Here is a 15,115-nt window from a genome sequence, read left to right on the forward strand (position 1 = left end):
CCCCATTATACGATGTCGTTTGACGCGCATCAAAGACTAACGGTGTCGTTTAGTATGGTAGTAAACAGGCGCGTACATGTCATAACTGCATAAACGACCGATATACCGATATTTTATAACCTTACTAAGCTTCAAAAGATAAGGTCTCTCTCTATCTTTCTCTCACTTTTTGCATAGCCATGGCTGAAGCTTCACGAGTGCTACAAACTGCTCTTGTTTCCAACTTTAATTCATTCCACAGAACGCATTTTTCTCAGTTAAACCCGGTAACTTTCCGTAGAAACCCAGTTCATTGTTCCGTCTCTACGAGTGAAAACACCAAAACAACAGTGACCCAGAGCATCCCATGGGGCTGTGAAATGGATTCTTTGGAGAACGCTTCGGCTCTGCAGAAATGGCTGTCTCAGTCTGGTCTTCCGCCGCAGAAGATGGCAATAGAAAAAGTTAACGTGGGAGAGAGAGGGTTGGTTGCTTTGAAGAATATAAGGAAGGGGGAAAAGCTGCTCTTTGTGCCTCCCACGCTGGTCATCTCAGCAGAATCAGTAAAATTTTCTAGAAAAGATTTGTGGGAAAAATGAAAATTTGCTTAATTTGGCAATTGGGTTTTGGTTTTTGCTGTAATAAGTTGCTTGGTGAAATCGATATTCGTCATTACTCACAATATTTACTTGGTCAAGTTATTAGTGATTTGGCTGTTAATATTTGATGTGTTCGCCTATTTTGAAGTCTTATGGTTTTATTACATGTGTTTTTGAAATACAAGGAATGGAGCAGTGCAGAGACTGGTAAAGTATTAAAGCAGAACTCAGTACCTGATTGGCCATTACTGGCAACTTATTTGATTAGTGAAGCAAGTATCATGGAATCTTCAAGATGGAGCAATTATATTTCTGCTTTACCTCGGCAACCATATTCACTTCTCTACTGGTAAGATTAGGTTATATTATTATCTTTACTCAACAATGGAGTCTTTGCAAGTCATACAAATCGTTATTGTTATAATTTTGCCTTTCCTACGAAGGGTCTACTCAGTTTTTCCTCTACAGCTCCTTTAAATCATTTCAGGACACGTGAAGAACTAGATCGTTATCTGGAAGCATCACAGATTAGAGAGCGAGCTATCGAAAGGATCACAAACGTTGTTGGAACGTAGGGCCTCGAGTTAGCTATTTGGATTCTCTTTTATGGGCCAGTTTTTGGCGACAAAAGATCTTTCTTTTTACCAAGTTGTCTTTTTATTTAACTTGTTTCTTTTTGTATGCAGATACAATGATCTAAGGCTTAGGATATTTTCTGAGTACCCTGATTTATTTCCTGAAGAGGTATTAAATTCATATCAGTTCTTATTTAAAACCAGCTTTATCTTTCTAAGTCCTTTACATTCATGTTTCTGTAGCTACTTGCAACAATTCTATTTTCGAATGAGCAATCATATTATAGGCTCTGAAGCTTAGAATCTCTGTTAGACAATCTAATTATGTAGATATAACATAGTTAACATATTAGTTAGTTAGTTATTTAGGTAATTCTGTTATAATTAGTTTTACTCCGTCATCTTGAATCCTCTTGTAACTCTATGTATACATTTGCTCTGGCATACATGAGAGTATACTGTGCTTCTCTAAAGCATTTACTCTCTACTTTCTCTCTTCTAGTTCTCTCCTACTTTGTTCTACTTTCTTACCGTTACTCACTATCTTCATATCTCAGTTACAAATTTCTGGTTCTTAACTTATGGAGTCAGAATGCAGGCAGACACCTACTTAAACATACTCGCATTAGTCATTAATCATCATAGAGATGAATAATTGACTTTAAGCTGTCTGCCTCATGATTCACCTTGTAGCATTTTGCACCTTTCTTGCCTTGAATTAAAGGTCTTTCTTTTTCTGAAAACTGTGATTACCTCTTTGGTTGTCTCAAATGTTCTCACCCAAGGGATGAGATTTATCTATTCATATATACTTGTCGATAATATGCACATTTGAATGTGAGACATTTTCTACATACATGACTGAAGATCACAACCTGATTCTTTTTGCTCAATTCATGATTTGTAGATCTTTAATTTGGACACCTACAAATGGTCATTTGGAATTCTTTTCTCCCGATTGGTAAGTCGAGTTTGTCACGTCATTGTAAATGTTTTACCCCATTTATAATGGAAAATTTACTATGGTTTGGATAGTTAAGATGATTGGTTTCCCAGAGAAACTAATTACCCAAACTCGTACTTTGAAATATTGTCAATTACAATACCTAATTGCTGCTAGAGAAACATGGACTGAAGTCTTAAAATCCTTTTATCTATAGTATGTTACTTATTTCTGTCCAATGTTTTAAATCTTGATCTTGATAGATACTCGAGCATTAAGTTCAACAAAAATTTGTGAAAAAAATAGAAGCTAAAAGAGTAAAATATTATAAAGTGGAAAGGAATGAATTTAATTTTATTCCAATGAAAAACAAAAGGATTGTATCCGTATCCAAGACCTGTATCAATAAATCTATTAACCTTGTGGCATCTTTGGATAAGAGCATCAAATGCATAGTTTGTAAATGGATGGTTCATTTAGATTTTTAAGCATATTGCCCTGCACAGGTCCGGTTACCTTCAATGGGTGATAAGTTTGCATTGGTTCCATGGGCAGATATGATGAACCACAGTTGCGAGGTAAGTTGATTACTTCCCCTAAAAGAAATGTTGAAGTGAAATCACCTGCAAAAAGTTTAGCTGTTGTTTAATCATATGGATTTTGCTGGTCTAGGTGGAGACATTTCTAGACTATGATAAGTCATCTCAGGGAGTTGTTTTCACAACAGATAGGCCTTATCAGCCAGGTGAGCAGGTAAACATTAAACATTTTCACCACTGAAAATTTAGGACGAATTCATGGAGTGAAACATATTATCTGTGGTGTCCTATAATTTATAGTATGTTATCCTCAGTGAATTGTGGAATTTTAATCACTTGTTCAGGTTTTCATCTCATATGGCAAGAAATCTAATGGAGAGCTGCTGCTATCCTATGGATTTGTTCCAAAGGAGGGAACCAATCCTAGTGATTCCGTTGAGTTGTCAGTGTCACTCTCAAAATCTGATAAATGTTATAAGCAGAAATTGGAAGCTCTCAAGAAACATGGATTGCAAGCGTAAGTACCTGATGTTGATTTGTCACACTCTGATCATATTTTTCCCATTTTTCAGCTTTTCAATTTTTTTGTGCGAGTAGATACATATTTCTTCTCTTTTTGTGGTCTAAATTGAATGCAAATCAAAAGAAGTTCTTATTCATTTATATCCTTTCAGCTATAATGACTGGGCACCAACCTTGATATATTTTGTTTTTGGCAGATCTCAATGTTACCCCATACGAGTCACTGGTTGGCCTTTGGAATTGATGGCATATGCTTATTTAGCTGTCAGCCCTCCATCTATGAGTGGCCAATTTGAAGAGGTTGAACAGACTTCTCTCCTGCTTATTGTTACAACTTTAATATATATTAAATAACCCATTTCAAATATATGTTTGTCTCAGATGGCTGCTGCAGCATCGAACAAAGTTAATGCCAAGAAGGATTTAAGATACCCTGATATAGAGGAAGAAACTCTACAATTTATATTGGATAGTTGTGAATCCAGCATATCAAAGTACAACAAATTCTTACAGGTAAGAGTGTAATTTGCATGAGAATTTTTTATATGTTTACTTTGCAAAGAAAGTGATTTCATTTACAAGTAATTTGAGTAACAAAAACATTGGTAATTTTTATTGTAACAGCAAAGTGGATCATTGGATTTAGATGTGACATCACCTAAGCAACTCAACCGAAGGTTGTTTCTAAAACAGCTAGCTGTAGATCTGTGTACAAGTGAGCGAAGGATACTGTTCCGTGCCCAATATGTAAGATTTCACTTACTCTTTTAGTCGACTACTTACTCATCTTCAACAGTTTTCATTGTGTCCATTCAAAAAATTAAATATTCTGCTTAAGATCAATTAATGGAATAGCTTTTCTGTTGCGAGTGCTTTTATTGCCTAAATTAAAAACTCCTTGTCCTCCATAAGTTAGTAGTTACGCACATTACTTCACTGAAAAAGGTAGGCAATCCAGCAATTAAAAAAAATTAAACTTCTTTATTTTGAGTATAAAGAATGAAGTTTGAGATCTCTTTGATTTAATCCCCTGTAGTGGATCTGCATTGTAACTTTTAGTCACTCGCAAATATATTTTTCATGTGTGTATTATTTGCCTGTTTTCAGATACTACGAAGGAGGTTAAGGGATATAAGAAGTGGTGAGTTGAAAGGTCTGAAACTTTTTACCGGGTTGCGGAATTTTTTCAAATGAGAAGGTATTGCCTAACTGAATCCAGTGGTCTTTCAAGAAGAGGTGAATGCTATAAAATGTAATCGGTTTTACTACCTATTTTCAGTCGTGTTAGAGGTATTATGTACTAGCAGGAATTTTTAATTTCACTTTCACAAGGAAAAAAAAAAAAAACCTTTAAAGTTTAAAACTCTCCCTAATCAATCACAGAGGTTTGTTCATGTTGCTTTGATTTCTCTTATTAGTGTTTTGAGTAAGAATTTAAGCAACTTTGACTGGAGCCTGTGAGTTAACAAAGTTTACACTAAAAAATCCAAATTCCTACTTCTGTATGTATACAAAGTTAAGAGTGGTTTTTTTACCATTGATAGTGAGTGCATATATGGTTCATTCCTTTTGGTATTGATTTTCACTAGAAGAAACTGATTATGCATTATGATAATAGTGGTGAGTACTCAGTTTGTTGTGGCTATTATGTTCTTTTACAAGAACTCATTGATTCGTAGGGGTTGAATCATAATTCATTGATTAAATGGTGGAAATCTTTATGGAAACTATTGTTACCTTCAAAGATTAAGGTAGTTGTGTTAATGGATGTTTAATGGGGTTTTGCCATCATGTTCGATGCTAGCAAGGTTTCATGGCATAGGTGTGGGGGATGAGGTGGAATCCATGGTGCATACTTTTTTTTGGTGCCAGTTCATAAATGCGTTGAAATTTGGTGGGTTTTGATATTTTATTCAAGGTACAAAACATATAGAAGCTGTTAAGATTCTCTTAGCCCTATTTTGGGATCTTTCTAGAAAAATTTACTTCTCTATGACATTGGCATGGTGCATATGGATAGAACTATAGGGTGCTCCATGGGGATCATGGTAAGGATCCTTATCTTGTTGTTGATTTTGTTTCCCATTTGATTGAGAAATTCACGAATTGATTGCTTGTATGAGAAAGCTGCACTAGCTCTTTTGTGTGGAAAAACAGTAGAATTGTAGAGAGGAATGGTTGGGACTATTATTGCAAAACTATTGAAAATGAACAAACCTAGTGTTTTATAGACCTAAACTCTTCTTAAAGCAAAGCTCAACCCATTACAAATTAGATAAGTCCCAATCACAAAGGCATACTCCTCTTATATACCTCACAAAGCAAAATATCTTTGTTGAGATGCACTAACTCAACAATCCCAAAGTCTAACCAACTACTACCACACATGCCAAAATACTTCCTTGTAATATGTTTAGGTGGCATATATTTTCCTCTGAGCATAGGTGAAATGGATATGGGGTCTATCAGTATCCTCTCCCCAAATTTTAACCTTGTCCTCAAGGTGAAACTTAGAAAATTGTTGCCTAATAGCTCAAATATTTCCCAATGGCTTCAATGGTTGGTAAATCTTCCATTGAATGAGCATTTCCATGTCATGAGAATTCAATGACCTGTTGGGACGCAGATTCAAGACAGCAACAAACTCAACAATCAGTTCTAAATATGTAATTCAAATGAGGAGAGAATATTGGTGAATAGTGAGTAATTCCTTAGGTAGATCACAGTTTTCATATTTGGAAAACGGGATGGACTGAAGTTATGACACGTAACTTAAGCTTGTAGACTACTGGTTCGACTCGCAAAAGCACTTCAAACGGGCCATAATAATGAGATGGGGAAAACATTAAATGGTATAGCCAACTATAGACCTCATACCTCATAAACCAGTTAGAAATTTCAAAATAAATGAATCCTCAACTCTTGATTTGTTCGAAATTATTTTTAACCCTGAGGATCCGAATGTGTTAGAACCAGATTTTCCTATTGCTAAAATGAAAGGAGTGAGGAGTTGTTGCCTCCATTATCCAAATACTTGTGCTACTGCAAGCTCCTACCGAAATTCAAAGTCTGTAATCAAAATGGAGGACATAGCCATTTCAAAGAACATAGATAAGGCTCTCTTGAATTCTGAATGGAAAAAAGTTGTTGATGAGGAAATAGGAGCATTGGAAGAATTGAAATGTGGAAAATAGTTGATCAGTTGAGGGACAAACATGTAGTTGGATATGAATGGGAATTCATGATGAAATATAAAGTTGATGGTACTAGTGGATTTACTCAAACATATGAAGTGGATTACACAGACATTTTCATTGGTAGCAAAGTCGAATACCGTCATAATTTTATTCTCGGTAGTTGCTAACTTGATTGTCCTTTACAAATATAAAAAAAAAATGTGTTTCTTAATGGGAATTTAGAGAAAGAAGTGTACATGAAGATTCTGTTATGATTAGTTAAATACATGTTGAAATTGGTTAGTCACGAAGAGGTGCAAAAATCATAACGATTTCACTAAAATCAACATATGAGAGTTGACTTTCGATATAGGCATTTATAAATCATTTTTTTGGGTCCAAAGTGTTTCTTTGGAGTATATAAGTGTGAAACGCCCTTAAACTAATACTTTGTAAAACATTTACATGCTCATAAACTTAAAGAAGAAAACCACTTATTATATGAAAATCTCATTGGGGCCATGCTAAAACATGCAAGTTGGGCCCAATAGTTTTAAAACAAAATAAAAGTTCTCATGCAACGTTAAAAAAAAATATTTTTCAAGTCCCACTGATAAGTTCTGAAACATTTAAAATAAGATATAACATCGTTCTATAGAAATTGGCGTTAAGCTGATCGTTTGCTCACCCATAGGATACTCCCACGCTATACACACCCTGACGTCGAAACTCCCCACATCACCACGCGTGTTAAAGAGAAACCATATTTGCTACCTGGAAGGAAAAGTAAGAGGGTGAGCTAAAAGCCCAGTAAGGAAGTACAAATAACAAACAAAGAAAAACACAACAAAACATAATATTATCGTAAGACTCCTACAACGTCATATACATACATCGTCATACATTGCACTTAACGTCATCATCATACATCGTTATCATGCATCGTATATCATAAACATATTCAAACATCATCATCACAAACATTATCATCATAAGCATCATCATCACATCTTTGTGAACATGGCCCATTATCTTGTCCATGTCACATCTTGAGGTAAACAAGAGGCTTTGGTCCTTGAATAACCTCGGCGCGTCCGCCCTATGAGTTATGTCTTTATATCCTTGGTAACTCGCGTTAAGCCTTAGATCCTTAGTAACTCATTTATTGTGTCGTGTTCTACACGCTAACAACCATTTACATATCATACAACATACAGAAATATATGCAATCCAGTAGCATCAACACAAAAAGGATATACATGATTCATCAAATTTCACCATATCAATTAACAATAGCATTTCATACTTTATATCACAAGGTATATCATCATACATAGCATTTATCTTCATACAAACCAATCTTATTGTTCATAGCATAAATAAACAAAATTCTATCTAACTTCCTTACCTCAGGTCCGAGCAGAGCAAAAATTGACAAACTTCACAACGAGCCTATAACCATAATCAAATAGCATTCTTAGCATCACATAATATTTTTTGTGCCCAACTCACATATATGTGTGCATGGGTCATGCACACATGGTACAATTACACATAATTTCCAAGCATGAAACATATTCATATAAAATCACAGAAGAATAATGCAACTTCTACCTATTATACATGCATGGTTTTCAAGTAAAAATTATACGTTTGAATATTAGACATATTTTCGAACGTAAAAGTGCATTTGCATGCGACATGCATATGTGGGAATGTTTTTAAAAAGTGGTGTTAAAAACGATAATTTCTACGCGCTTATTTCTATAATTTTCAAAATAAAGATTTATAAGTCATAATTTCTCACCATTATTTATTTCATTTAAATCCCTAAGTTGATTAAACCTCTTAAGACATTATTTTTATTTTACAAAAATAATTTATTTAGCCATTTTCAAAAAATATAATAATTTCATTTCTCACTTTTAAATTTGCATAGAAAATAACCAAAAATTTGAAATTATCTAAAGTACTTATAAATATCATGTTTCTCTTAGAAAATTGCACTTTATTTAAATTAATAAAATTACAAGATTGATGTGAGAAAAATATAAATTTTAGGTGTGAGAAAAATATATTTTGCTTGTATTATTTAAGACTTAATTTTCTATAGTATAAATTCATATGTGATAATCAAATAATTATTTTTAATTTATTAAACTAAACTTTTAGCCACCATTTAATTTGTTTAAAAATCACAAGTGAATTAAATCTCAACATTTTTGTTAATTAAAAGAAAGAAAAAGCTTACCCATTAAAATGTGTACATTCAAGGTTAAGTTTAAAATACCATTTTTAATATATATATTTATATATATATATATAATTTAGGGTATTATATTATTTCAACAAACACATAATTTCTCTTCATTTAAAAGACATTTTCTAATTTTTACCAAAACTTCCAGCAACAATTAAAACCCTAAAAAATCACCATCTTGGTATTAAAACTCATATTTTCTTCATGAAATATATATAAAAAAAATTGTAGGTATTTATTTGAGTAAAATATCATTTTAATGTAAATTAAAATACCCTTTTTAATTTCATAAAACCTTCATAGCACTTGCAAAAACATTTATGCAAACAAATCATTATTTTCATCACATTTCATACAATTTATACACAAAAATCAGCAAGCATATAAAGTCATGAAATTAATCATTTTCATCATGCTTCACAAAACTCATACATTAATCATACATGTTTAATCAACACAAAATTTAAACAAAAACCCTAGCATTCACATATTATCATATTATCAATCTAAGAAGAATTCCTAACACCACATATACATTCAAATCATAGGCATATTTCAAGATCAATCATACATATACATGGCACAAGAACCCTAGGCCAAAATTCACATGACTTAAACATAAAATATAAAACCAAAATTTTCATTTACATTTACATGAACCATAACATGTTTCTATCTCAAAATAATGAACAAGTTCATATAACACCAAGAGAAACATAAACAAAACCAACATGAAATCTTTACATAGGCCTTGGCCGAATACTACATGTACATAAACATAAAATACCAAGATCATCATACTTACTAGATCAAAACCAAAACTCTTGCATGCTTTTTACATAAAACCTTAAAATCAAACAAATCATAGCATCATATTATAGGGGAAAACCCTAGGTGTCATAACATAAAATATTATCATGCTCATGATCCTAAGATCAAACAATACTCAAAACCATATACCCTTCATTAACACCAAATCAAACACAAAAGTAAAAAGTGGATCCATTACCTCTCTTGATTGTAGAATCAAGAACACAATAGTGACAAGAACCCTAGAGTACAATCACCTTTAATACCCTATCATCAATTTTGAACCACGAGCGAAAGGAGAATAAAACTTAGCAATGAGGGGGAGCAACATGTTTAATGGAATAATCATAATCAAAACAAAGATCAAGACCATACCTACCAAAGTTTCGAATTCCCTCCTCTCTTATTTCTCTTCTTTCTTTCTTCCTTTCTCTCTTTCTCTCTCTAGCTCTCACGCACACTCTCTCTCTCTCTCTCTCTCTCTCTCCTTCTCCTCCTAGCCGACGGCACCACAAGCAAGAATGGCCTCTCTCTTTTCTTTCTTCCCTTTTAATCTAACCTAGGAAAATAATAGCCTAAGGCAAAAATGGGTAAGTTTCCCCTTTTTGCTTATTTTCTTTTATTTTAATTTTATTTGATTTTCTCTTAATTGGTAGAAAAATAAAGATGACAACCCTCCTATCCCATTTTAGCTATTGTCTTCAATTTAATTGCCAAATAAAATAGGAAAAGAAGCACTCTCTTTCCCACTATGCTTCACACGCCCCTTAACCTTTTTTTTCTTTTATATATATTTTTGTTCATTTTAATCAATTAAAATAATTCTATTAAAAGAAAATAAGAGTGTGTAGAAAATTCTATGCAAGTGTACCATGCAACCATGCACATGCACACACTTAATTACTAGGGTGCATCACTACTACCATGCACCTTGTGCATTCAACCAAAGCCCAATTATTCACAAATTAAATTAATAAATAAACAATACAAATTAACAGTTAAATTCACAAAATTCTTCCATACAATTCAAACAAATAAAAAAAATCATAACACTTAACAATTAAATAAAACAAAGCACAAAATTAAATAAATAATAAAAAAAATTTGGTGCACTACAATAAGAGTACCCAAAAATTTTGGGAGCATTTGTGGATGTTTTGAGACAAGTTTTGGAACGCAAAGTTAGAGGAATTGGCGTTGTGTTGCCTCTATGAGGCGACGCGTCGCTCGTTTCTAAAGTGACATCCCAGGCGACGTGTCTCCTGGGCCGTCCGTACGGGCCCGTACAGTGACGTGTTTTGGCTCTAAAATTCAAATTATAATGCTCTAATCTCATTGCTTGAGTCTAATGAGGGTTCCTATACTATTTAAAAGGGTTCATTTGAGTTAATTGGTGACTTGATCACTCAGCTCTCTACCTCTCTCTCTAGCTTTCAAGATTACTAGTTTTTTATTAGGGTTTATGCCCTAAAAGCATGCGGAAAGACATTTTATTGATTTGAATAAAAGTACATTTTTATTATATTTGAATGATATAATTATTGTTAGAATAATTTGTATAAATATCAAAAAATTCCATATTCATTTATGAGAATATGATCTTGTATTAGTACGAGAGAATTATGATCACATATATAATGAATAAAATAGTCAGCTACATATTAAAGTACGAAATATTTAATGAATGGTTGCTAGCACGATTTACTAAGCATATGAGATGTAAGTAATCTAGATTCAGATTACTGATGTGGATAGACATCTTGGTAAATGTGTTGTATATAATAGTGATTATATATGATAGGACCGATGTAAATTAATTATCTTTCTAAACTTACTGTTCGCCATAAAGATGTAATTCATATCATAATAGATGATCAATTGTAGATCAGTCTAAATCCTGAGTAATCATGAACTCTTGTTTGTGTATATTGGATCTTTTGATTCATTCGTTAAAGTCTCTTGACATAATGAGGCTAGTGAATTTTTTTTTGGAAATTCAATATCATGAATGGTTGGGATCATGATTTTACAATAATAGAATCCATGCTTTTCTAACGGATCGAATATTGGTTCCATTAAGAGTTAATTCAGGAATTGAATAGTTGTTGATTTCAAGTCTATAATATGATTATAGATTAATTATTCACTAGTGAATTAATGATACTTAAGGAACACAAGGTAATTAGAATGATAAAATGATAATTTTGACCAGATCCAATTAGCGAACCAATAAATGGAAGACAAAACTACATTTATTGATTATATCAATGGACTACAAGAGAAAACTCTGTAAATATAATTCTATAAATAGAGTGCAATTCCATATTTATAGTGGAGTAATCATGGAATTAATAAATAAGATTATTGAATTAAAGAGTTTAATTAATAATCTAGTTTATTAAAGCTTCGTATTATAGGCCCATGGTCCCTGGGTTGCCTCTGTCCTACATTGTTAAGGGTAAGGATCTCACAAGGAACATTAATAGAGAAAATGACTAAATTGCAAAGGATTTAATTTTCCAAGGCAAGAAAATAAGTATGCGATAGTTATAGGCAATTGATTAATTGTGAATTAATTAATTAATTAACTAATCAGTTTTTATTTGAAAATTTTTATATTAGTTCAAATAACTATTAATCATGTTTGGATTAATATTTGTGAGAGTTTAATTATTATCTTATTATAAGATAATTATTTAAAATTGATAGTTTTTAAGATAAGGTTAATTTTGATTTAACTAATATTTATTTTTGGGAATAAATATGTTGTCTTAAAATTAATTAAACAAACAAATGAAAAAATCAGGGATAGCATAACGTGGCACACGCCACTCACTGTGTCAGACAGTGAGTAGCGCCACACACTGTACCATATCCCTGGGATTTGAATTTTGAATTTAAAATTAATTTTTTTATTTCATTATTTCTTTTTTAAATATGATTTAAATTAAATAATTAATTGGTTATAACTAATCAATTTTAATTTATTTAAATAAAGAATATTAAAATAATTTTAATTATCTTTATAAACCTGAAAAGAAGCGATTCTTTTCTAAGTCAGTTGGTTCCAGGTTATCAGACTCCTTCAAGGAAAAGAAACGATGGAATTTTCTATATCTGAAACTCTAGAAGTTTCCATAGCCATCTTTCTTCTCAAACCTCTCTAGATCTCATATGTTGAGAACATCTAGAGAGCCTAAAACCAACCCGTGAATCCTACGTGCACACACACGTCCTTATATGTTAGATGAACGACTTGGAAGGCTAAGGTGTGAGCTTTCATAAGGATCAGAAGATAGTTGATTTTTATTAAAAAAACTCAAGGACACTTGATAGGCTACGAGAGGTAATTCTTATATCCTTGGTATTATTTAATGTATATATATGGATGATCCTAGCTTGTATTAATATATTTTTTTAAATCCCCTCCCCTACCTTTTGCCTCGTATTTTGATATTTTTCTCTTTAATACCAACATTTTCTCCAAGATCTTCATCAAGAAAGCTTGACTTGTATGAAGATTCAAGGCTTGCGAATCCCAATCTTATTCTATTTTTGTAGATTCAAGCAACCTCAAGGAGAATGCTAGGAATAGAGATTTTGGGTCAACAAATCTTTATTTTTGTCAAGTCTTGGTTACATTTTGTGGTCCACATAAAAACATAGACGAATGATTTTATGTATCAAGGTTCTTCATCAACAAAGGTTAATTCTACACTTGTTTATTTTGTGTTATGTACTTGGTAATCTTCTTCCATTAGAGTTTAGATTAACATTGTTTATTGCTTTGAGTTGCAATATACATAACCAAGGTTGTAGTCTGTAATCCCCAACAGATTCCTCCTAGTTTTGAAGAAAAGTATAGAAAATGAACTTTATGCCACTAATTTTAGAGTCTTTCTATGGCTTGAAGCAATATTCCTTTGCATAGTTTAAGAGTTTTAATCATGTGATCAAGAGGTATGGATTTAAACAATGTTAGTTGGATCATACCTTATTCTTCAAACACTCAAAAGATGGTAAGAATGTTATTCTTATTGTCTATGTTGATGATATGATTTTGACTGGTGATGACATTGATGAGTTAAAGAAACTTAAAAGTTTGCTAGCTCAGGAATTTGAAGTCAAAGATCGAGGTCAACTAAGATATTTTTAGGCATGGAGATTGTAAAGACCAAGCAAGGAATTTCAGTTTCTCAACGCAAGTATGCCATTCTCTCAAAGAGATTGGTATGGTTGGATGTAAACCTACAGTAACTCATATTGAATCAAAAGCAAATTATAAACAAGTGGTTAAAGAGAAATAGGTAGACAAAGGAACATATTTAGTGGGAAAATTGATCTACTTGTCATACATAAGACGAGACATTGATTTTGTTGTTAGTTTGGTTAGACAATACATGCATTATCCATTGGAAGAACACTTGGAATCAATATATAGGATATAGAGGTATCTCAAGAAGGCACCAGGAAACATATTATTGTTTAAAAAGAATGAGGATTTAGGAGTGAAAGTTTTTATAGATGGAGATTGGGCAGGCTCAATTGAAGGCAGAAGAACCATGTATGGATATTGTACTAAGGTATGGGAAACCCTTGTTACTTGGAGGAGAAAAAAAGCATCTCAATATGCCTCGATAGATAATTTAATTTGTGTTATCTCGATGGCCTCAATGTATCTCAATGGTCTTTTCAAAAAAGGTTTTAGTTTTGATGCATCTCAATGGTTCTTGATATATATTGATACTTAATCAAAATAAAATTGAATTCTTTTCATCACAGGTTCGAGAGTTCACATATTTGTTTCATATGATGTTGCTTGGGATCAGAAAGGTAGAAACTGGATTTTCAAGAATAGTTCAACTACTTACAACACTACCCCCTTAGAATATACGGTCTACTAAATGATAGGGTTGAACATCTGGCGGGTTTTCGGGTTTTACGAATTTCAGATGTGTAAAATCTGTACCGAACCTACCCGATTAGTCTTCAGATTTTAGCCATTTCGGGTTTCGGGTGTGGTCAAGTCGGGTGCATACGGGTTCGGGTGTGATGGGCCTATATTTCGGGTTTGGGCTTGGTGGGCACTTTGATGCCAATTTTTTTTTACCCTTTTTTTTTCTAATGTATTTTTACAATAAAAAAATAATTGACATTTAATTCAAGAGTCAAATTGTATAAAATTTTTTGGTTAAAAAACGATTTAATTTCATACAAAAATTATAAAACATAATTTTAAAACTAATTATAGAAATTGGAAACTTCATAAAATGTCTTCCCTAATCCTAATGCCCATCCAACATTCCCAAGTTCAAAATACAAACATAAAAAACCATAAAGTCCAAAATACAAACATAATGTCCAAGTCTAAATAGTCCTTACTACAAATTATAAAATCTTCATAAAGTCTCTTTCTTCCCTAATGTCCTTCCTTTCTTCTCGTTCCAAAATTTGCTCCACCAAATCCAAAATTCAAATCTTTTCAACAAAAAAATTAAAAATAAAATAAAATAAATAAATAACACCAAGTAGAATAAAAAAGTTCTTACTTTTCAATTCCCAAATTGTTGTGCAGATGATGGGGTTGAAGATGGAGCACGAATAGAGAGAATTCTACTAGTGCCAGTATTATCGATCATCATCTCTAAACATATTATTAATTAATATAAAGATAAATAGAATATATAACAATTACACACTTGAATTAGAATA

General features: G+C 32.3%; 1 protein-coding gene across 1 annotated transcript; it reads left to right on the forward strand.

Annotated features, from left to right (window-relative positions):
* The first annotated feature begins 116 nt into the window (after positions 1-116).
* Positions 117-4,696, forward strand: LOC133818337 (ribulose-1,5 bisphosphate carboxylase/oxygenase large subunit N-methyltransferase, chloroplastic). The gene is made up of 12 exons (XM_062251131.1): positions 117-542; positions 764-927; positions 1,066-1,149; positions 1,265-1,322; positions 2,061-2,114; positions 2,603-2,674; positions 2,769-2,849; positions 2,980-3,152; positions 3,355-3,457; positions 3,539-3,670; positions 3,782-3,904; positions 4,265-4,696. Exons 1-12 carry the CDS (start codon positions 180-182, stop codon positions 4,349-4,351), a joined length of 1,494 nt encoding a protein of 497 aa, XP_062107115.1. The 5' UTR covers positions 117-179; the 3' UTR covers positions 4,352-4,696.
* The last annotated feature ends 10,419 nt before the right edge of the window (positions 4,697-15,115 follow it).

The sequence above is a fragment of the Humulus lupulus genome, chromosome 2, assembly GCF_963169125.1.
Source record: "Humulus lupulus chromosome 2, drHumLupu1.1, whole genome shotgun sequence".
Taxonomy (NCBI): Eukaryota; Viridiplantae; Streptophyta; class Magnoliopsida; order Rosales; family Cannabaceae; genus Humulus; species Humulus lupulus.

Excerpts from the sequence above, each read along its gene's own strand:
- LOC133818337 (XM_062251131.1), top strand. The coding sequence starts at position 180 with ATGGCTGAAGCTTCACGAGTGCTACAAACTGCTCTTGTTTCCAACTTT. Across the intron at positions 1,150-1,264 it reads ATCACAAACGTTGTTGGAAC|ATACAATGATCTAAGGCTTA; the intron begins GTAGGGCCTCGA and ends TTTTGTATGCAG. Across the intron at positions 2,850-2,979 it reads CTTATCAGCCAGGTGAGCAG|GTTTTCATCTCATATGGCAA; the intron begins GTAAACATTAAA and ends TCACTTGTTCAG.